General features: G+C 46.5%; 1 protein-coding gene across 9 annotated transcripts in view; it reads right to left on the bottom strand.

Moving 5' to 3' along the window:
- The window catches only part of LOC106578818 (uncharacterized), a 217957-nt gene that overhangs the window by 15948 nt on the left and 177411 nt on the right, over nt 1–24598 (bottom strand). For 6 of the 9 annotated variants that reach the window (XM_082965733.1, XM_082965731.1, XM_082965732.1 and 3 more), the window contains 5 exons: nt 23654–23821; nt 15288–15380; nt 4762–4920; nt 4423–4499; nt 2645–2688 (listed from right to left, as the gene is read on the bottom strand). In XM_082965733.1, the coding sequence (XP_082821859.1) occupies nt 2645–2688; nt 4423–4499; nt 4762–4920; nt 15288–15380; nt 23654–23821 (541 nt within the window). The remainder of the gene's footprint in view (nt 1–2644; nt 2689–4422; nt 4500–4761; nt 4921–15287; nt 15381–23653; nt 23822–24598) is intronic. The other 3 variants (XM_082965737.1, XM_082965738.1, XM_082965735.1) reach the window with 2 other exon arrangements.

Here is a 24598-nt window from a genome sequence, read left to right as displayed (position 1 = left end):
ACTTCAGAAACGTCCTCCACAAAAATATTAATATAGCCAGCATTGAAGACCATTTCTCCCTTCTTGCTGCAGCTTTAACTCATCTCGAAACAACAGAGAAGCGAGCTGCAAACATTCTAAAATGGTTTGAAAACCAGAGCACTGCAAACGTTCTAAAATGGTGCTGCGAACCTTCTAAAATGGTTAGAAAACCAACGTGCTGCAAACTTGCTAAAATGTTTTGTCCCCATTGGTTGTTTTGTTGTTATGTTTAGTCCTTCCTACGGCACTCGGAGGAACAAGGCATTTGATTGGTTTGACATGTTTCGAGGGTTCACTGATTTACATCCGGTCCCGACCCCTCTTTAGCTGATTTATGAACTTCCGACGAAGCTAAGGTTTAACTAACTAATACTGCCAAGCTCCCATATGATCTTCAAGGACCTATACACACAGAACATGGACATTGTGTGCGTGTGTGTGTGTGTGTGTGTGTGTGTGTGTGTGTGTGAGGGAGGGAGGGAGGGAGGGAGGGAGGGAGGGAGGGAGGGAGGGAGGGAGGGAGGGAGGGAGGGAGGGAGGGAGGGAGGGAGGGAGGGAGGGAGGGAGGGAGGGCGAGAGAGTTAAGGTTCCTGCTATGTACTTCAGGGGAAGAACAGAACAGAAGGGCCACGCTTTACATAGTGTCCTACGTGAAAGTCTTGCTTATGGAAATCTGGTGTTGTGTATAAACTAACGAAGGTACACTTTCACCAGTTAGCTCACAAAGAAGTCTGGAAAAATAAAAGACAACAGAAATGGGAAGATGAATGTCACTTCTATCGCTCTTTGACAGACGGATGTGATCTGAAGACACAAACAACTAAAGGTAGAGTCCTCGATACTCACCTGGCAGCCCTGTTAGAGAGGGTTTACACAAAAGGAGCAGCAGAACACAAAAGAAGGGGTTGTGTTATAAGTCAAGCATGGGAGGGCAGCAGGACACATGGGTTGGGGTCAATCCATTTGAAATTAAATTCAAATTCAACATTTTAAAACGTGTCTCATAACCCAGGTTTCCATCCAATTGGCGACAGATTTTCATACGAATATTCTAAAATCTATATCAATAAAATATGCATATTTTCCCACCAGAGATGAGTTTCCATCAAGTTGACTTGTTACGGATAAAAGTCCGTACACATGTACCGAATAAAAAATATAAGTTAAATGGGTTTCCATATAATTCTACTGAGCTACATCCAGTTAGATGTCATTATAGGTGAAAATTTAAAAACAGGGTCCGATCCTTAAGAGGTTTTAAATGGGTTTCCATATAATTTTCAAATGTTTTCCATCATATAGTGAATGTGCCTACTCTGGTATTGGCAGGTGTGCTCTAGCCAACAGTTTGCAGATACGGTGTGGGTTGGCCAGTCTACATAATGAGATTATTATGGACAAAAGAGCGAGATTATTTTAATTTGTCAAACGGCAGCCAAACATCAATCATCATGTCACCAGAATAAGACCCTCTGTATTTATTAGAAAGCAGCATCAAGCTCGTCACCGTGCTCTTTCACCACCCTGTGAAGTTCATCATCATTTATTTAATCTATAGTTTAATAAACTGCATGGCTTCCTGAGTCGTAGTGGGAGGACCACAAAACACGTCATCGCGTGACTCCAAGTTTACTTCCATATGATGGTTATTATATCAATATTTGCGCATAAAAGCATTTCCATTTCATGCATAATTTATTTTACAGACACAAAAAGATCCCGCCTTGTCTAGAGTATTTTGTTTTGTTGACATTTGGAAAGTTTACCGACAAATGTGTTGCTTCCATCAGGCCTGTCATGACATTTTTTATCCGACCAACTTTACTCACATAAAAAGGTTGGATGGAAACTTGCTAATAGAGACAAATGTAGGAAAATTGTAATTTACAGTTACTTCCTGGTTTGACAGAACTGAATTAAAATTGACCCCAACCCTGTCAGGACATGTGAGAGAGCCGTAGCTGTGTTAAAACAAAAATGTCGGCTCACTCCTTTAGTGAGTGTTTAGTGTTGTACAGGGTTGAGGCCAGTCCCATCTTCAATTTGGTCCATTCGTGAAGTAACCTGAAATTCCAATTCTAACTCCATTGTTTTCTCATAGAGAAGCATTTTGGACAATTGGAATTGGAATTTCTGTTAACTTCCTGAATTGATTGAAGTTGACCCCAGCCCTGACGCAATATGAACAACGGGAATGAAATCCTCTTCAGAAATCAGAGCAGAGCTTCAGAAATGTTCAGAGGTGGAAAGGGAGAAATGAAATGAGAGTAGTGAGATAAACAGGACAAAGAGTGAATCTTTGTGGGTTTGATGTGGAAGATAATAGTGAGGCTGGAAAGCGTAGAGATATAATTATTGTATGTCATACAATAGAGAAAAAGTGAAAGGTTTTGATGCATAAAGGTGGAAACCCACTGTAGCCTGCATCACGTGGTTTAAACTTTAAAAATGATGAATTGGGAACATAAGATTTTTTTGCTAATTATTAACATACTGAAAAGGTTATGAGGAAGAACAAACCACATATTGGTATAGCAAGCATGTACTGTATAGAACCCATGCTGGGGTTGGTTTACCGTTCGGTAGATGTATGTTTGGAGAAACTACACAGAGACACACTCACCAATCATCTGTGCAATGGTCTTCTCATACTCTGCCACGATTCTCCTGTGAGCCAAAAACGGATGAATTATAAACAGACAAATATTCCAGTGTTTGTTCTTTATAATGTATAACGTTTCTTAAAGGCACACATGAGATCTCAAACAGGAAGTAATGTGTCAAAACACCAATCATGTGCTTTCTTCACAGAGGCAATGATGCACAGTGTTGTCACCCACAAGCGTGAGGTGGACGAGGCTTTCTGTAAACCTCCATAGGTATGTGTCTAAATCTGCCTTGGCTTTGTTTTCAATGCCACTAACTCCCTATCTCTCTCTCTTTCTATCTTTCTTTCTCTCTCTCTCTGTGGCAATGCATTCAGTGTACTATATTGACATGGAAAGTAAACACTTCCATTGTCAAGGTAAACATAACAACGATGGTCCAACAGAAATATACTAGACTGTAAGTCTTGTGTCCCCGTTAGAATTCCTTAAAAGTATATCCTTCCTCAATTTCTCAAATGAATCACTAATTACAGGCATGATTGGACAGGTGAACACACAGTGTACACAATGCTAGTCATTTCTAATCAATCAATTACTTCAAGGAAGTAATGATAATAGCATTAATTTATTCATTTGTATTTTAAGGAGTTCGAATGAGGCCACAGCCTGTGTGCTAGTGTCCCTCTCTCTCACTCTCTCTCTCTCTCTCTCTCTCTCTCTCTCCGTCTCTCTCTCTCTCTCTCTCTCTCTCTCTCTGTCTCTCTCTGTCCCTGTCTCTCTGTCTCTCTCTTTCCCTCTCTCTCTGTCTGTCTGTCTGTCTGTCTGTCTGTCTGTCTGTCTGTCTGTCTGTCTGTCTGTCTGTCTGTCTGTCTGTCTGTCTGTCTGTCTGTCTGTCTGTCTGTCTGTCTGTCTGTCTGTCTGTCTCTCTGTCTCTTTGTCTCTCTGTCTCTCTGTCTCTCTCTGTCTGTCTCTGTCTGTCTGTCTCTCTCTGTCTCTCTTTCTCTGTCTCTCTCTCTCTCCCCCTCTCTCTGTCTCTCTGTCTCTCTCTCTCTGTCTCTCTTTGTCTCTCTCTCCCTCTCCCTCTCACTCTCTTTCCCTCTCTCTCTTTCCCTCCCTCTCTATCTCTGTCTCTCTGTCTCTCTGTCTCTCTCTGTCTGTCTCTGTCTGTCTGTCTGTCTCTCTCTGTCTCTCTTTCTCTGTCTCTCTCTCTCTCCCCCTCTCTCTGTCTCTCTGTCTCTCTCTCTCTGTCTCTCTTTCTCTCTCTCTCCCTCTCACTCTCTTTCCCTCTCTCTCTTTCCCTCCCTCTCTATCTCTGTCTCTCCCTCTCTCTCTCTCCCTCTCTCTCTCTCTCTCTCTGCCTATGACAATGCTGCTTGTTTGGGGTTGCCAGAGAGTGGGTGGATCAGCCCTCTTAGCTACTTAACCCTCCTTATCCCAATCAGCCTAATGATATAAACCTATAGGCTCTCCTAGCCAGCTGGATCACCACCCTATCCCAACCCCACCCCACCACTCCAGAACCACACCACCACCCCACCCCACCACTCCAGAACCCCACCACCACCCCACCCCACCACTCCAGAACCCCACCACCACCCCACCCCACCACTCCAGAACCCCACCACCACCCCACCCCACCACTCCAGAACCCCACCACCACCCCACCCCACCACTCCAGAACCCCACCACCACCACTCCAGAACCCCACCACCACCACTACAGAACCCCACCACCACCCCAACCCACCACTCCAGAACCCCACCACCACCCCAACCCCAGTTGATCAACTCACCTCATCTCCAGCACTTCCTGTCGACTGTCCTCGTACTTCCTTTGCCACTCCAGTACCTCCTTCTCCTTGGACACGATCTAAGAGGGAGGATAAATATAACTTTCTTAGGTACACATCATGTACACATGACATGAAGAACTGTGAAGACATCAGGCCGTAGTGTTTATATTTACATCAGTATACAAAAAATGCATGTGTTTTTATCTATATAATCTGCATTTGTATTGACTATACTGTTGAATGTCAACCTGTTCCTCCAATACAGTCATACAGTAACATTTCTACAATGGATATGAACTTGACAGTAGTGAGTGGTTTGCGAGTAGGTTAGAGGGGTACCTCTTCTCGTGCGATGCCCAGGGAGTGCTCCATGTCTTTGGGTGGGTAGGGGCTCTCTCTCTCCTCCTCTCCGTAGCCCGCTGTCCGGGTGTAGAGAGAACTCTTGGTATCCGTGCTGTCCCTGTCCAGTGTTGATGACATCACTTCTCTGTCTCTCTGCTGCTCGCCAAAGCCAGGTCAGGGGAGAGGAAGAGGATGAGGAAGAGGAGGGGGAGAGACACAGGAACAGACAGTTAGTTAGGTATCTGGTTGATCTAATGGTGACAGAAAACTAGGGTTGTGTTCTGGAAGCTTTCCCAAAAACCCCAGTTGGAAGATTCCCAGAATCAGAAGGGAATAAGCAGAACATGTGGAATCCTCCATCCAGGATTTCTGGAAAACCTGGGAAAGTTACCTGCACTTTAAAACCCTACAGACAATACACACTGTTTGTAGGATCCTGAACCAAACCAAGCCACAAGGCTGCATCATATCGGATCAGAAAGATGCCCCAAACCAAGATGCCCCACACCAAGATGCCCCACACCACGGCCAAACTCAATATGCAAAATGATGCAGCCTCTGTAATGATGCTCTTGGAGACTTAGGCAGCTGGTAGCAACATGTTTGGATGGAACAGTCCTCAATGCCAGTGATTGGCTGATGCTGCAGCAGCTTGGCTGTAATTGGGTCTAGGCAGGGGAAAGAGGCAGGATATATCTACTGATAGATGAATGCTGCATGATATGGAAATCGACAGGGATAGGGGGTATTGGGGGAGGGACAGAGATAGGGGGTATTGGGGGAGGGACAGGGATGGGGGTATTGGGGGAGGGACAGGGATAGGGGGTATTGGGAAAGGGACAGGGATAGGGGGTATTGGGGGAGGGACAGGGACAGGGATAGGGGGTATTGGGGGAGGGAAGGGATAGGGGGAATTGGGGGAGAGGGGGACAGGAATAGGGGGTATTGGGGGAGGGACCGGGATAGCGGGTATTGGGGGAGGGACAGCGATAGGGGGTATTGGGGGAGGGACCGGGATAGGGGGTATTGGGGGAGGGACAGGGATAGGGGGTATTGGGGGGAGGGACAGGGGGTATTGGGGGAGGTATAGGGGGTATTGGGGGAGGGACAGGGATAGGGGGTATTGGGGGAGGGACAGGGACAGGGATAGGGGGTATTGGGGGAGGGACCGGGATAGGGGGTATTGGGGGAGGGACAGGGATAGGGGGTATTGGGGGGAGGGACAGGGGGTATTGGGGGAGGTATAGGGGGTATTGGGGGAGGGACAGGGATGGGGTATTGGGGGAGGGACAGGGATAGGGGGTATTGGGGGTGGGACAGGGATAGGGGGTATTGAGGGAGGGACAGGGATAGGGGGTATTGAGGGAGGGACAGGGGTAGGGGGTATTGGGGGAGGGACCGGGGGTATTGGGGGAGGGACAGGGATAGGGGGTATTGGGGAGGGACAGGGATAGGAGGTATTGGGGGAGGGATAGGGGGTATTGGGGGAGGGACAGGGATAGGGGGTATTGGGGGAGGGACAGTGACAGGGGGTGTTGGGGGAGGGACAGGGACAGGGTGTATTGGGGAGGGACAGGGATAGGGATAGGGGGTATTGGGGGAGGGACAGGGATGGGGGTATTGGGGGAAGGACAGGGATAGTGGGTATTGGGGGAGGGACAGGGATGGGGGTATTGGGGGAGGGACAGGGACAGGGATAGGGGGTATTGTGGGAGGGACAGGGATAGGTAGTAGCACAATATTAGTGTCATGAATCATGTGACTAGGCGCATCACAATGTCAGAGGAAGTTGTTATTATTTTGATAGGTGTAAAAGGTCCTGTGAAAACACTTAATTTCCAATCTATCCAATCTGACCTGGAGCCAGTTTTATATTAATACATCTAACGTCCACTGACTGTATGTCTCCACTGCCCACAGGTTAGGGTAATTGACAGGGGTTTGCCATAGAAGACAAGTTCAGTAGCGCTTGGCCCCATACGGCAAAGCATCTGCAGGGCATCAGAAAATCCAACATGAACTTGGATATCTTTACTGTAATAAAGAAACACATAAAAAAATGTTAGCTAGTCACCTGAAATGTCTGAACACAGAATCCAACCCAGAATCTGATTATGACATCATAACCCAGAATCTGATTATGACATCATAACCCAGAATCTGATTATGACATCATAACCCAGAATCTGATCATGGAGTTGCCCCCCCCCCCCCCCCCCAAAAAAAACTGCCGTGGATGGTTTAATCCTCCCTGTGGGGGATTAGGGGATTGGGGCCTCATGGGGGTGTAGGAGACTTAAAGCCCCACTAATACAGTAGTCCTAGAGAGATGTGTTGGGTCTAGCTGCAGCATTTAACCACTAATACCTTTCTTATTCTATAGTATGATATTATAACACTGGCTCTGCTGCTTAAGGTCCATAGAGACAAACTGTAGCAGTTGTAAGGATGAGCAGGTCCAAGAAGACTCGGTAGTCTTAGGGATTGGACCTCAGTCCCCAAGACAGCCACCAACTGCGCTAGCCAACATACTGTAGAGCCAAAGATTGGATTTGATTAGTATCCCCATAAACTGAGGCCATGACAACAGCTAGTCTTCCTGGGGATTGGCCTGGGGATTGGCTCAGTCAGCCTGCCACCAACTAGGGTAGTCGCTCAATCCAGATTTGTTGATATATAATCAATCAGCAGGTTAAATATAGTTGGTCCTTAGTCGGCCTGCCACCAACTGGGTAAACAGCCCTCTCTGTCCAGATTTATATAATGAACATCCAGGTACATCTCCTGGACAGGACACTAGTCTATCTCTGGGCCTTAACCCATATCCATCCCCTTAGTGCCAAGTAGAGACCTGAACCCATATCCATCCCATTAGTGCTGAGTGCAATGTGGAGACCTTAATCCTTATCCATCCCTTTAGTGCCAAGTAGAGACCTTAACCCATATCCATCCCCTTAGTGCCAAGTAGAGACCTTAACCCATATCCATCCCCTTAGTGCCAAGTAGAGACCTTAACCCATATCCATCCCATTAGTGCTGAGTGCAATGTGGAGACCTTAATCCTTATCCATCCCTTTAGTGCCAAGTAGAGACCTTAACCCATATCCATCCCCTTAGTGCCAAGTAGAGACCTTACCCCATATCCATCCCCTTAGTGCCAAGTAGAGACCTTAACCCATATCCATCCCTTTAGTGCCAAGTAGAGACCTTAACCCATATCCATCCCCTTAGTGCCAAGTAGAGACCTTACCCCATATCCATCCCCTTAGTGCCAAGTAGAGACCTTACCCCATATCCATCCCCTTAGTGCCAAGCAGAGACACATCGGTCCCATTTTTACAGTCTGGTATAACTCGGACGGGGATCGAACTCCCAAATTTCCAATCTCAGGGCGGACACTCTAACCACAAGACAACATCTTCCTGTTGTACTAATATACACTACATGACCAAAAGTATGTGACCACCTGCTCTTCGAGCATCTCATTCCAAAATCATGGGCATTAATATGGAGTTGGTCCCTCCTTCGCTGCTATAACAGCCTCTACTCCTCTGGGCAGGCAATTTCATGCTGAAACAGGAAAGGAACTTCCCCAATCTGTTGCCACAAAGTTGGAAGCACAGAATCATCTAGAATGTCATTGTATAATGTAGTGTTAAAAAAAGGAAGAGTTGTTTTCCTTGTGTTACACAGTAATAGTTTACATGGTATTTTAAATGAATTTGAAAGGAAAGCAGTAGCTATTTATTGTCTGTCGCAAGGCTCACCTCGGATTCTGGAGTTTGCAGTGCCAAGCCCTGTAATGTGTTCTGTCCCTTCATTAAAATGCAAGATTATGAGCGATCATATTTGACATCTCGACCATGAAAAACAGCCACAGACCATTATACCCCCTCCACCAAACGTTACAGTTGGCACTATGCATTGGGGCAGGTAGCATCCTCCTAAGATCCGCCAAACCAAGATTTGTCCGTCGGACTGCCAGATGGTAAAGAGTGATTCATCACTCCAGAGAATGTGTTTCCACTGCTTCAGAGTCCAATGGTGGCGAGCTTTACACCACTCCAGCCAACGCTTGGCATTGGGCATGGTGATCTTAGGCTTGTGTGCAGATGCTCGGCCATGGAAACCCATTCCATTAAGCTCCCGATGAACAGTTATTGTGCTGACGTTGCTTACAGAGGCAGTTTGGAACTCAGTAGAGAGTGTTGCAACCGAGGACAGACAATTTTTACGCGCTACAAGCTTCAGCACTCAGCAGTCACTTTCCGTGGGCATGTGAGGCCTACCACTTCACAGCTGAGCCGTTGTTGCTCCTAGAAGTTGTGTGTGTGTGTGTGTGTGGAAGAGGAATGGTTCCTTTAGAAGTGGAAGAGTTCATTTTCCTTTAGAAGTGGAAGGGTTCCTTTAGAAGAGGAAGGGTTCCTTTAGAAGTGGAAGGGTTCCTTTAGAAGTGGAAGGGTTCCTTTAGAAGTGGAAGGGTTCCTTTAGAAGAGGAAGGGTTCCTTTAGAAGTGGAAGGGTTCCTTTAGAAGTGGAAGGGTTCCTTTAGAAGTGGAAGGGTTCCTTTAGAAGAGGAAGGGTTCCTTTAGAAGTGGAAGGGTTCCTTTAGAAGTGGAAGGGTTCCTTTAGAAGCGGATGGAATCTAGTTCTGGCTGTAGTTGGATCAGGGCAGTAGGAGCACAGTGACGAGGGAGTAGCACAGGCAATAGCACAGGAGGTAACATTACTTTTACTATGGGTGAACTGAAGAGATTCCACATGTGAGTGCTGGGCTTCTTGAGGCGGGACTGTAGAGTTAGCAGTGGTGGAAAAAATACCCAATTGTCATACTTTAGTAAATGTATAGATACCTTAGTGGAAAGTTGCCCTTGATATATATATTTATATATATTTTTTATCTTCACATTTTCAAACAGTTTAAACAGTTTAATTAAACATCTAGTGTTCAGCGAAATAACAACACAGTGTCAAATACAGGTAGGCTAGTCAAATAATAACATCCAATCGCACTGTTACTCTCTCACAGGAATTCCACTAACAGCCAAACGTAGCTGTTGCTCATTCCGTTTGCTCTAAAAATGATTAAATTTTTTTTTTTAAAGTAAGGCCCATGTCCGTAGAGACACATACCAGCTCTACTGGTAGTACTGCTACTACCAGCAGTACTACACCTGCACCTGCCAACAACACAAGTTGTTCTGCTTCCACGAGCACATCCAATGCTAGCATCAGTAATTCTACATTTTGTTGTTAGACCAGCTAGCATGGACACTGACAGTTGTGAATCTGATGCAGACGAAGAGCTACTGCCCCCTTATCCGGGGAAAGCACCGAACAACAGACAGGGACGTTGGACCATCGAAGAAGCGCAAATATGATGAGAACTACATTTATTTGGGGTTCACTTAGATTGGGAGTAGTGCCTTTCCTCAGCCACAGTGTGTTATATGTGCAAAGGTACTATCTCACAACTCGATGAAATCTTCACTCTTGCGCAGACAATTAGAAACAAAACATGCCCAATTTGAAAAATAAGCCACGGCAGTTTTTGGAGCGAGAATTAAGATGACTTTTGAGTAGTAAGACATGTATAAAAGCAACAGATACCATTAATAAGAAGGGGCTAGAAGCGTCTTATATGGTGAGCTACTGAGTGGCTAGGACAGGCAAGCTCCATGCTATTGTGGAGGACTTAATTCTTCCTGCTGTGGTGGATGGGACAATGCTGGGGGAAAAGGCCCAAAAAATTATACAGACAATGGCTTCATTAAACAACACTGTTTCACAACGCATCAGTGACATGGCAGGAGATGTTTTGAAACAATTACTGCTTTGCATACAAGCCAGTGAATTCTATGCATTACAGCTGGATGAGTCAACAGACGTGGCAGGCCTGGCACAGCTGTCACGTCCTGACCAGCAGAGGGAGTATTGTATTAGTATTTTGGTCAGGACGTGGCAGAAGGGTTTGTGTTGTATGGTTTTTCTAGTATGTCTGTTTCTTTGTTGGTCTGTGTGGCTCCCGATCAGGAACAGCTGGTTATCGTTGTTCCTGATTGGGAGTCATATATTAGGAGTGTGTTTTTCACCTGGGGTTTGTGGGTTGTTGATTTTGCACTGCTAGTATTTGTAATAGCCTGCAAAACTGTTCCTGTCAGTCGTTGTTTCTTGTTTTTTCGTGGTGTTCACATTTTAATAAATATAATGATGAGCACGCAACCCGCTGCGTATTGGTCCACTTTTTCCGACAGCGATTTCTCTCTATCTTCAGACGAAGAGGAGCGTGACAACAGCTCCTGGTATATGTCGTTACGTTTATGGGGGGTCAATTAAGGAAGACATCCTCTTCTGCAAACGACTGGAAACTAGGACAACAGGAGAGGATATTTTTGTGACAACTTTGTGACATCAAATGGACTTTGGTGGTCAAGATGTGTTGGTATCTGTACTGATGGCGCAAAAGCCATGACAGGGAGACATAGTGGAGTGGTAACGTGCATGCAAGCAGTAGCTCCCGACACCACTTGGGTACACTGCAGCATCCACGGAGAGGCTCTTTCTGCCAAGGGAATGCCTGACAGCTTGAAAGACGTTTTGGGCACTACAGTGAAAATGGTTAACTTTGTTAAAGCAAGGCCCCTGAACTCTCATGTATTTTCTGCACTATGCAATGATATGGGCAGCGACCATGTAACGCTTTAACAACATACAGAAGTGAGCTGGTTATCAAGGGGCAAAGTATTGAGAGACAAGCTTCTTCGGGATCGGTATCCCTTCCACGGGACGGCTGAGTTAACGTAGGCTAATACGATTAGCATGAGGTTGTAAGTAACAAGAACATTTCCCAGGACATAGACTTATTTGATATTGGCAGAAAGCTTAAATTCTTGTTAATTTAACTAACTACACATACATGACAAGTTTCTCCCACTATCTGGGTGATGTTTTTTATCGCCTGAATTATCTGAATCTAGGATTACAGGGACTCTCCGCAACTATATTCAATGTGCGGAACAAAATTGAGGCTATGATTAAGAAGTTGGAGCTCTTCTCTGTCTGCATTAACAAGGACAACACACAGGTCTTTCCATCATTGTATGATTTTTTTGTGTGCAAATGCACTCAAGCTTACGGACAATGTCAAATCTGATATAGCGAAGCTCCTGAGTGAGTTGGGTGCGCAATTACGCAGGTACTTTCCCGAAACGGATGACACAAACAACTGGATTCGTTATCCCTTTCATGCCCTGCTTCCAGTCCACTTACAGATATCTGAACAAGAGAGCCTCATCGAAATTGCAACAAGCGGTTCTGTGAAAATGTAATTTAATCAGAAGCCCCTGTCAGATTTCATGATTAGGCTGCGCACAGAGTATCCAGCCTTGAAAAATTGCGCTGTTAAGACACTGATGCCCTTTGCAACCACGTGTATGTGAGAGTGGGTTCTTGCCCTCACTGGCATGAATACAGGCACAGACTGTGTGTGGAAAATTATTTAAAACTGAGAATCTCTCCAATACAACCCAACATTGCAGAGTTATGTGCATCCTTTCAAGCACACCCTTCTCATTAACCTGTGGTGAGTTATTCACAATTTTATATGTAAGATTGTTAAATAAAGAGCAAAATGACTGATTATTATTATATTATTATTTGTGCCCTGGTCCTATAAGAGCTCTTTGTCACTTCCCACGAGTCGGGTCGTGACAAAAACTCGCTTATTCTTATGTTTAATGTATCGTATAGTGTGTGTGTGTGTGTGTGGCAGGCTTACAATGATGGCAAAAAACAACATTTGAGAATGAGCTGACCCTGGTGCTAGAGGGGGTATGCAGCTGGAGGTTGAATGTTTGAAGGGGTACAGGACTATAAAAAGTTTGGGAACCACTGCAGTAGATCATTCCATTCTTGTGGGCCGGCTAAGGAGCATTGGTGTCTCTGAGGGGTCTTTGGCCTGGTTTGCTAACTACCTCTCTCAAAGAGTTCAGTGTATAAAATCAGAACATCTGATGTCTCAGCCACTGCCTGTCACCAAGGGAGTACCCCAAGGCTCGATCCTAGACCCCACGCTCTTCTCAATTTACATCAACAACATAGCTCAGGAAGTAGGAACCTCTCTCATCCATTTATATTCAGATGATACAGTCTAATACTCAGCTGGCCCCTCCCCGGATTTTGTGTTAAACACTATACAACAAGTCTTTCTTAGTGTCCAACAAGCTTTCTCTGTCCTTAACCTTGTTCTGAACACCTCCAAAACAAAGGTCATGTGGTTTGGGAAGAAGAATGCCCCTCTCCCCACCGGTGTTATTACTACCTCTGAGGGTTTAGAGCTTGTGGAAGTCACCTCATACAAGTACTGGGGAGTTTGGGTAGAAGGTACACTGTTCTTCTCTCAACACATATCAAAGCTGCAGGCTAAAGTTAAATCTAGACTTGGTTTCCTCTACCGTAATTGCTCCTTTCACCCCAGCTGACAAACTATTTTTAAATTTTTTATTGAACCTTTATTTAACTAGGCAAGTCAGCTAGGAATAAATTCTTATTTACAGTGACGGCCTACCCTGGCCAAACCTTAACCTGGACGATGCTGGGTCAGTTGTGATACAGCCTGGATATCGAACCAGGGTCTGTAGTGACGCCTCTAGCACTGAGATGCAGTGCCTCAGACCACTGAACCAGGATCTGTAGTGACGCCTCTAGCACTGAGATGCAGTGCCTTAGACCACTGAACCAGGGTCTGTAGTGACACCTCTAGCACTGAGATGCAGTGCCTTAGACCGCTGCACCACTCGGGAGATCTGATTAACCCTGATTCAGATGACCATCCTACCCATGCTAGATTACAGAGACGTAATTTATAGATCGGCAGGTAAAGGTGCTCTCAAGCAGCTAAATGTTCTTTACCTTTCGGGCCATCAGATTTGCCACCAATGCTCCTTATAGGACACATCACTACACTCTATACTCCTCTGTAAACTGGTCATCTCTGCATACCCGTCGCAAGACCCGCTGGTTGATGCTTATTTCTATAACCCTCTTAGGCCTCACTCCTCCCTATCTGAGATACCTACTGCAGCCCTCATCCTCCACATACAACATCAGTTTTGCCAGTCACATTCTGTTAAAGGTCCCCAAAGCACACTCATCCCTGGGTTGCTTGTCTTTTCAGTTCGCTGCAGATAGTGACTGGAACGAGCTGCAAAAAAACACTCAAACTGGACAGTTTTATCTCCATCTCTTCATTTAGTGTTAATGCTAAATTGTAATTATTTTGCCTCTATGGCCTATTTATTGCCTCCCTACTCTTCTAGATTTGCACACACTGTACATAGATATTCTATTTTTCTTTTCTTTTATGTTATTGACTGTACGTTTGTTTATGTGTAACTCTGTTGTTGTTTTTGTAGCACTGCTATGCTTTATCTTGGCCAGGTCGCAGTTGTAAATTCTCAGCTGGCCTACCTGGTAAAATAAAGGTGAAATCATTTTAATTTTTTTAATTCAAAGACTCAAAACGGACCTATCTCCTGACTAGGCCTACCTAACGGACCTATCTCCTGACTAGGACTACCCAACAGACATATCTCCTGACTAGGCCTACCCAACAGACGTATCTCCTTACTAGGCCTACCCAACAGACCTATCTCCTGACTAGGCCTACCCAACGGACCTATCTCCTGACTAGGCCTACCCAACAGACGTATCTCCTTACTAGGCCTACCCAACGGACCTATCTCCTGACTAGGCCTACCCAACGGACATTTCTGGTGTGACCCTCAGTAACAGATGCATTTCACATGGTTTCACTACAGACCTTAGATGGAAGATAAATGAACCATCTGTATCTGGAAACCTCTACTGACTTCTCTTCTGAAGCAAGGCAGCAACGATATTGGGGTTTGTTGGGTTATTTAGGAGACAAAGTCAGTCAGTCAGAAAACAGGAATGTGAGATTACAGATGAAAGGCTCAACAGTATCTGATCATTCTGCTTCACTCTCTCCCGTCAGATCGAGGAATGAGGAGGGTTACAAAATACTGGTTACTTTCCAAAAATTCCCAGGTCAAGTTAGTGTTAATGGAAGCCTCTCATGTTCAGGCCGATGGCCGACATGTTCAGGCCGATAGCCGACATGTTTGATACACAGCCAAGAAAAGAAAAGGCTCAGTACTCTTTAAGTTAATTGGTTCAGGAGATCCGGGGTTTGGAGGTCAGGGGTCAGGGTCTGGAAGCCGTGTTAGAGATGTTACATGGGGGGAAAAAGGGAGAGGCAACGACGGTTGATGTTGCTGTTTAGTAACGGCCATGGGTTCACACACACACACACAATGGTGTGACTAGAGGGGGGAGGGGGAGGGAGAGGCAGGCTGAAACACGCTCATGCTGCTCACACACACACACACACACACACACACACACACACACACACACACACACACACACACACACACACACACACACACACACACACACACAGAGCGAGAGCAGGTACAGGTGCAGGCTGGCTCAGCTCAGTACCTGGGGGGTTACAGTGGAGAGGGAGGGGCTGTCTGAGATGTATTTGGCTACCTGAAGAGCCTCTATCCTCAGAGCAGCTAGAACCAGTTCCTCCTGAGACGGAGGTAAGAGGGAGAAAGAGAGAGGAAGGGGGGGGGGGAAGAGGGAGGGGGGATCAGGGAAAAGGAGGAGGAGGGAGAAAGATAGATGGGTGTGGGTGTTGCAGGAGGGGGAGGGAGGGGGCAGGGGGAGACATAGAAAACCAGAAGTTGAGTTACACATACCTAGGCTACTTACTTCTCACCAACAGTACCCACATTCTCACCTACAGCACTGTCACCTACAGTACCCACATTCTCACCTACAGCACTGTCACCTACAGTACCCACATTCTCATCTACAGTACCCACATTCTCACCTACAGTACCCACATTCTCATCTACAGTACCCACATTCTCACCTACAGTACCCACATTCTCATCTACAGTACCCATATTCTCACCGACAGTACCCACATTCTCATCTACAGTACCCACATTCTCACCTACAGTACCCACATTCTCATCTACAGTACCCATATTCTCACCTACAGTACCCACATTCTCATCTACAGTACCCATATTCTCACCTACAGTACCCACATTCTCATCTAAGGTACCCACATTCTCACCTAGAGTACCCACATTCTCACCTACAGTACCCACATTCTCACCTACAGTACCCACATTCTCATCTACAGTACCCATATTCTCACCTACAGTACCCACATTCTCACCTACAGTACCCACATTCTCATCTACAGTACCCATATTCTCACCTACAGTACCCACATTCTCACCTACAGCACTCTCACCAACAGTACCCACATTCTCACCTACAGCACTCTCACTTACAGTACCCACACTTACACCTATAGCACTCTCACTCTCACCTACAGCACCCTCACTCTCACTTACAGCACCCTCACTCTCACCTACGGTACCCACACTCTCACCTACAGTACCCACATTCTCACCTACGGTACCCACACTCTCACCTACGGTACAAACACTCTCACCTACGGTAACCACACTCTCACCTACAGCATCCACACTCTCATCTATAGTTCCCACATTCTCACCTATAGTACCCTCACTCTCACCTACTGCACTCTCACCTACAGTACCCACACTCTCACCTACAGTACCCACACTCTCACCTATAGTACCCACACTCTCACCTATAGTACCCAAACTCTCACCTACTGTACTCTCACATACAGTACCCTCAATCTCACCTACAGTACCCTCACTCTCACCTACTGCAATCTCACCTACAGTACCCACACTCTCACCTATAGTACCCAAACTCTCACCTATAGTACCCTCACTCTCACCTACTGCACTCTCACATACAGTACCCTCAATCTCACCTACAGTACCCACACTCTCACCTATAGTACCCAAACTCTCACCTATAGTACCCTCACTCTCACCTACTGCACTCTCACCAACGGTACCCACAATCTCACCTATAGTACCAACATTCTCACCTACAGTACCCACACTCTCACCTATAGTACCCACACTCTCACCAACAGTACCCTCACTCTCACCTAGAGTACCCTCACTCTCACCAACGGTACCCACACTCTCACCTATAGTACCCACACTCTCACCTACAGTACCCACACTCTCACCTACAGTACCCTCACGCTCACCTACAGTACCCTCACGCTCACCTACAGGACCCTCACGCTCACCTACAGTACCCTCACGCTCACCTACAGTACCCTCACGCTTACCTACAGTACCCTCACGCTCACCTACAGTACCCACACTCTCACCTACAGTACCATCACTCTCACCTACAGCACCCTCACTCTCACCTACGGTACCCACACTCTCACCTATAGTACCCACATTCTCACCTACAGTACCCACATTCTCACCTACAGTACCCACATTCTCACCTATAGTACCCTCACTTTCATCTACAGTACCCTCACCTACAGTGCCCACACTCTCACCTACAGTACCCACACTCTCACCTATAGTACCCACATTCTCACCTACAGTACCCACATTCTCACCTACAGTGCCCACATTCTCACCTATAGTACCCTCACTCTCATCTACAGTACGCTCACTCTCACCTACAGTACCCTCACTCTCACCTACAGTACCCACACTCTCACCTACGGTACCCACATTCTCACCTACAGAACCCTCACTCTCACCAACAGAACCCTCACTCTCATCTACACTACCCTCACCTACAGTACCCACATTCTCACCTATAGTACCCACATTCTCACCTACAGAACCCTCACTCTCACAAACAGTACGCACACTCTCAACTATAGAACCCACAGTCTCACCTATAGTATCCACACTCCCACCTACAGAACCCCCACTCTCATCTACAGTACCCTCAACTACAGTACCCACATTCTCACCTATAGTACCCACATTCTCACCTACAGAACCCTCACTCTCACAAACAGTACCCACACTCTCACCTATAGAACCCACATTCTCACCTATAGTATCCACACTCCCACCTACAGAACCCTCACTCTCATTTACAGTACCCTCACCTACAGTACCAACATTCACACCTATAGTACACTCACTTTCACCTACAGCACCTTCACTAACTCTCACCAACAGTACCCTCACGCTCATCTATAGTACCCACACTCTCACCTACGGTACCCTCACTCTCACCTACAGCACCCTCACTCTCAACTACAGTAAGCTCACTCTCACCTACAGTACCCTCACTCTAACCTACCACACCCACACACTCACCTACGGTACCCTCACTTTCACCAACAGTATCCACATGCTCACCTACGGTAGCTGCATTCTCACCTACGGTACTCACAATCTCACCTATAGTACCCACACTCCCACCTACAGAACCCTCACTCTCATTTACAGTACCCTCACCTACAGTACCAACATTCTCACCTATAGTACACTCACTTTCACCTACAGCACCTTCACTAACTCTCACCTACCGCACCCTCACTCTCACCTACAGCACCCTCACTCTCACCTACAGTAAGTTCACTCTCACCTACAGTACCCTCACTCTCACCTACAGTAAGCTCACTCTCACCTACAGTACCCTCACTCTAACCTATCGCACCCACACACTCACCTACGGTACCCTCACTCTCACCAACAGTATCCACATTCTCACCTACGGTAGCTGCATTCTCACCTACGGTACCCACAATCTCACCTATAGTACCCACACTCTCACCTACGGTACCCACACTAACCTACGGTACCCATACTCTCACCTACAGTACCCACACTCTCACCTATAGTACCCACACTCTCACCTACGGTATCCACACTCCCACCTACAGTACCCACACTCCCACCTACTGTACCCTCACTCTCACCTACAGAACCCTCACTCTCACCTATAGTACCTACACTCTCACCTACAGCACTCTCACCTACAGTACCCTCACTCTCACCTATAGTACCTACACTCTCACCTACAGCACTCTCACCTACAGCACCCTCACTCTCTCCTACAGCAGCCACATTCTCACCTACGGTACCCTCACTCTCACCTACAGTACCCTCACTCTCACCTTCAGTACTCTCACTCTCACCTACAGTACCCACATTCTCACCTACAACACACTCACTCTCACCTATAGTACTCTCACCTACAGTACCCACATTCTCACCTACAGTACCCTCACTCTCACCTATAGTAACCACACTCTCACCTACAGTACCCTCACTCTCACCTATAGCACCCACACTCTCACCTATAGTACCCAAACTCTCACCTATAGTAACCTCACTCTCACCTATAGTAACCACACTCTCACCTACAGTACCCTCACTCTCACCTATAGCACCCACACTCTCACCTATAGCACCCACACTCTCACCTATAGCACCCACACTCTCACCTATAGTACCCTCACTCTCACCTACAGTACCCACATTCTCACCTACAGTACCCTCACTCTCACCTATAGTACCCAAACTCTCACCTATAGTACCCACATTCTCACCTATAGTACCCTCACTCTCACCTACGGTACCCTCACTCTCACCTACAGTACCCACACTCTCACCTACAGGACCCTCACGCTCACCTACAGTACCCTCACGCTCACCTATAGTACCCACATTCTCACCTATAGTACCCTCACTCTCACCTACAGTACCCTCACTCTCACCTATAGTACCCAAACTCTCACCTATAGTACCCACATTCTCACCTACCGCACACTCACTCTCACCTACAGTACCCTCACTCTCACCTACAGTACCCACATTCTCACCTACAGTACCCTCACTCTCACCTATAGTAACCACACTCTCACCTACAGTACCCTCACTCTCACCTATAGCACCCATACTCTCACCTATATTACGCTCACTCTCACCTATAGTACCCACACTCTCACCTATAGTACCCAAACTCTCACCTGTAGTACCCTCACTCTCACCTACTGCACTCTCACCTATAGTAACCTCACTTTCTCCTATAGTACCACACTCTCACCTATAGTACCCACACTCTCACCTATAGTACCCAAACTCTCACCTATAGTACCCTCACTCTCACCTACTGCACTCTCACCTATAGTACCCACATTCTCACCTAAGGTACCCACATTCTCACCTACGGTACCCTCACTCTCAACTACAGTACACACATTCTCACCTACAGCACACTCACTCTCACCTACAGTACCCACATTCTCACCTATAGTAACCACACTCTCACCTACAGTACCCTCACTCTCACCTATAGCACCCATACTCTCACCTATAGTACCCTCACCTATAGTACCCACACTCTCACCTATAGTACCCTCATTCTCACCTACAGCACTCTCACCTACAGTACCCACACTCAACTACAGTACCCTCACTCTCACCTATAGTAACCACACTCTCACCTACAGTACCCTCACTCTCACCTATAGCACCCATACTCTCACCTATAGTACCCTCACTCTCACCTATAGTACCCACACTCTCACCTATAGTACCCAAACTCTCACCTATAGTACCCACACTCTCACCTATAGTACCCTCACTCTCACCTATAGTACCCACACTCTCACCTATAGTACCCACACTCTCACCTATAGTACCCTCACTCTCACCTACAGCACTCTCACCTACAGTACCCACACTCTCACCTACAGTACCCACACTCTCAACTACAGTACCTTCACCTACAGTACCCTCACTCTCACCTACAGCACTCTCACCTACAGTACCCACATTCTCACCAACAGTTCCCTCACTCTCACCTACAGCACTCTCACCTATAGTACCTACACTCTCACCTACAGCACTCTCACCTACAGTACCCACATTCTCACCTACGGTACCCTCACTCTCACCTACGGAACCCAAATTCTCACCTAAGGTACCCACATTCTCACCCACGGTACCCTCACTCTCACCTACAGTACCCTCACTCTCACCTTCAGTACTCTCACTCTCACCTACGGTACCCACATTCTCACCTACAACACACTCACTCTCACCTACAGTACCCTCACTCTCACCTACAGTACTCTCACTCTCACCTACAGTACCCACATTCTCACCTACAACACACTAACTCTCACCTACAGTACCCTCACTCTCACCAACAGTACCCACATTCTCACCTACAGTACCCACACTCTCACCTATAGTACCCACACTCTCACCTATAGTACCCAAAATCTCACCTATAGTACCCACACTCTCACCTACTGCACTCTCACCTATAGTACCCACACTCTCACCTATAGTACCCCAAATCTCACCTATAGTACCCAAACTCTCACCTATAGTACCCTCACTCTCACCTACTGCACTCTCGCCTATAGTACCCACGTTCTCACCTAAGGTACCCAGATTCTCACCTACGGTACCCTCACTCTCACCTACAGTACACACATTCTCACCTACAGCACACTCACTCTCACCTATAGTATCATACTCTCACCTGTATTACGCTCACTCTCACCTATAGTACCCACACTCTCACCTACAGTACCCTCACTCTCACCTATAGTACCCTCACTCTCACCTACAGTACCCACATTGTCACCTATAGTACCCTCACTCTCACCTATAGTACCCTCACTCTCACCTACAGTACCCACATTGTCACCTATAGTACCCTCACTCTCACCTACAGCACTCTCACCTACTGTACCCACACTCTCACCTACAGCACTCTCACCTACAGTACCCACATTCTCACCTACAGTTCCCTCACTCTCACCTACAGCACTCTCACCTAGAGTACCCACACTCTCACCTACAGCACTCTCACCTACAGTACCCTCACTCTCACCTACAGTACCCACACTCTCACCTACAGTACCCTCACTCTCACCTATAGTACCCACACTCTCACCTACAGTATCCTCACTCTCACCTACAGTACCCTCACTCTCACCTACAGTACCCACACTCTCACCTACAGTACCCACACTCTCACCTACAGTACCCTCACTCTCACCTACAGTACCCTCACTCTCACCTACAGTACCCTCACTCTCACCTACAGTACCCTCACTCTCACCTACAGTACCCTCACTCTCACCTACAGTACCCTCACTCTCACCTACAGTACCCACACTCTCACCTGCGGTACCCAAACTCTCCCCTGCGGTACCCAAACTCTCACCTACAGTACCCACACTCTCACCTACAGTACCCACACTCTCACCTATAGTACCCACACTCTCACCTACAGCACTCTCACCTACGGTACCCACACTCCCACCTGCGGTACCCAAACTCTCACCTACAGTACCCACACTCTCACCTACAGTACCCACACTCTCACCTATAGTACCCACACTCTCACCTACAGCACTCTCACCTACGGTACCCACACTCCCACCTGCGGTACCCAAACTCTCCCCTGCGGTACCCAAACTCTCCCCTGCGGTACCCAAACTCTCCCCTGCGGTACCCAAACTCTCACCTACAGTACCCACACTCTCACCTACAGTACCCACACTCTCACCTATAGTACCCACACTCTCACCTATAGTATCCACACTCTCACCTGTAGTACCCACACTCTCACCTACATTGCCCACATTCTCACCTACAGTACCCTCACTCTTACCTACAATACCCACACTCTCAAAGATCAACAAACAGGCTTACATAGATAAAGGCAAAGGAAGCTCAATTAAAGTAAAGGTCGGAGATAAGGTTAAGGAAATTGACTAGTAAACAGACTAGACATCAGACTGGACAAAAGACTAGACAACAGACCAGACAACAGACCAGACAACAGACCAGACAACAGACTAGACAACTGACTAGACAACAGACCAGACAACATATTAGAGAACAGACTAGACAACAGACTGGACAACAGACTGGACAACAGACTGGACAACAGACGAGAAAGCAAACTAGACAACATACTAGACAACACATTAGTAAAAAGACTAGACACCAGACTAGACACCAGACTAGACAACAGACTAGACAACAGATTAGAGAACAGACTAGACAACAGACTAGACAACAAACTAGACAACTGACTAGACAATGGACTGGGCAACTGACTGGACAACAGACTAGACAACAGACTGGACAACAGACTAGACACCACATTAGAAAAAATACTAGACAACTGACTGGACAACTGACTGGACAACTGACTGGACAACTGACTGGACAATTGACTTGACAACTGACCAGACAACATATTAGAGAACAGACTAGACAACAGACTGGACAACAGACTGGACAACAGACGAGAAAGCAAACTAGACAACTGACTAGACAATGGACTGGGCAACTGACTGGACAACAGACTAGACAACAGACTGGACAACAGACTAGACACCACATTAGAAAAAATACTAGACAACTGACTGGACAACTGACTGGACAACTGACTGGACAATTGACTTGACAACTGACTAGACAACTGACTAGACAACAGACTTTAAAACAGACCTAACAACACATTAGTAAATAGACTGGATAACAGACTAGACAACAGACTAGACAACTGACTAGACAACTGACTGGACAATAGACTGGACAAGTGACTGGACAAGTGACTGGACAACAGACTGGATAACAGACTAGAGAACAGAGCTGACAACACATTAGTAAAAAGACTAGATAACAGACTAGACAACAGACTAGACAACAGACTAGACAACTGACTAGAAAACATATTGAAATCAAAGGGAGACACACACATTATAGTACACACACAATCTCATTCATCAATAATATAACTATGATGTATCAACAGCATAACTATGATTTATCAATAGTACAACTGCGAGGGATAGAGAGGATCCAAACGGGAAGGAGGTTGGCACGCGAGGGAGGGGAGCACAGCACACTGTCTGACTCTAATCAACACACCTGTAGTTTGAGGGCGAAGGCAGTGGGGTTGGTCTCTGCCAGGTCAGTCTCCACAGCCTCCAGGTAGGCTAGGGGGTCAGGGCACTCAGACAGCCTGGCTAAGAAGGGTGCGTCTGGGGATGGGCCAGGGGCTGGACCTTGGACCTCCATAGAGCCCTGGGTGGGTTTCTACGAGGGTTGGCAGCAGGGAGGAGGAAGAGGTCCAGGAGCGGGGCAAGGAGCGGTGCGAGGAGCGGGGCGAGGAGGAGGTCAGCATTGCGAAGCAAAGCATTGGGCATTGTCAGCAGGAGGTTGGGAGCTGAGTAGCTGAGACTGAGGTGTGTTGTTTGTAGCTGGCTAATAGGTAGCTTATGGTAGTTACCTTCTGGTAGTTAGTTTACGGTAGCTACCTTCTGGTAGTTACTTCACGGTAATTACTTTATGGTAGTTAATTTATGCTAGTTACTTAATGCTAGTTACCTTCTGGTAGATTAGTTACCTTCCAGTAGTTACTTTATGGTAGTTACCTTCTAGTAGTTACCTTCTGGTAGTTACTTTATGGAAGTTACTTTATGGTAGTTACCTTCTAGTAGTTACCTTCTGGTAGTTACTTTATGGTAGTTACTTTATGGTAGTTACTTTATGGTAGTTACCTTCTGGTAGTTACTTTATGGTAGTTATCTTCTGGTAGTTACTTAATGGTAGTTACCTTCTGGTAGTTTAGTTACCTTCTGGTAGTTACTTTATGATAGTTACCTTCTGGTAGTTACTTTATGATAGTTACCTTCTGGTAGTTACTTTATGGTAGTTACCTTCTGGTAGTTACTTTATGGTAGTTACCTTCTGGTAGTTACCTTCTGGTAGTTACTTTATGATAGTTACCTTCTAGTAGTAACTTTATGATAGTTACCTTCTGGTAGTTTAATTACCTTCTGGTAGTTACTTTATGATAGTTACCTTCTGGTA

Source organism: Salmo salar, chromosome 19 (assembly GCF_965601325.2).
Source record: "Salmo salar chromosome 19, fSalSal1, whole genome shotgun sequence".
Lineage (NCBI taxonomy): Eukaryota > Metazoa > Chordata > Actinopteri > Salmoniformes > Salmonidae > Salmo > Salmo salar.
Note: the sequence above shows the minus strand (reverse complement) of the source record. Positions and strands in the feature narration are given on the sequence as shown.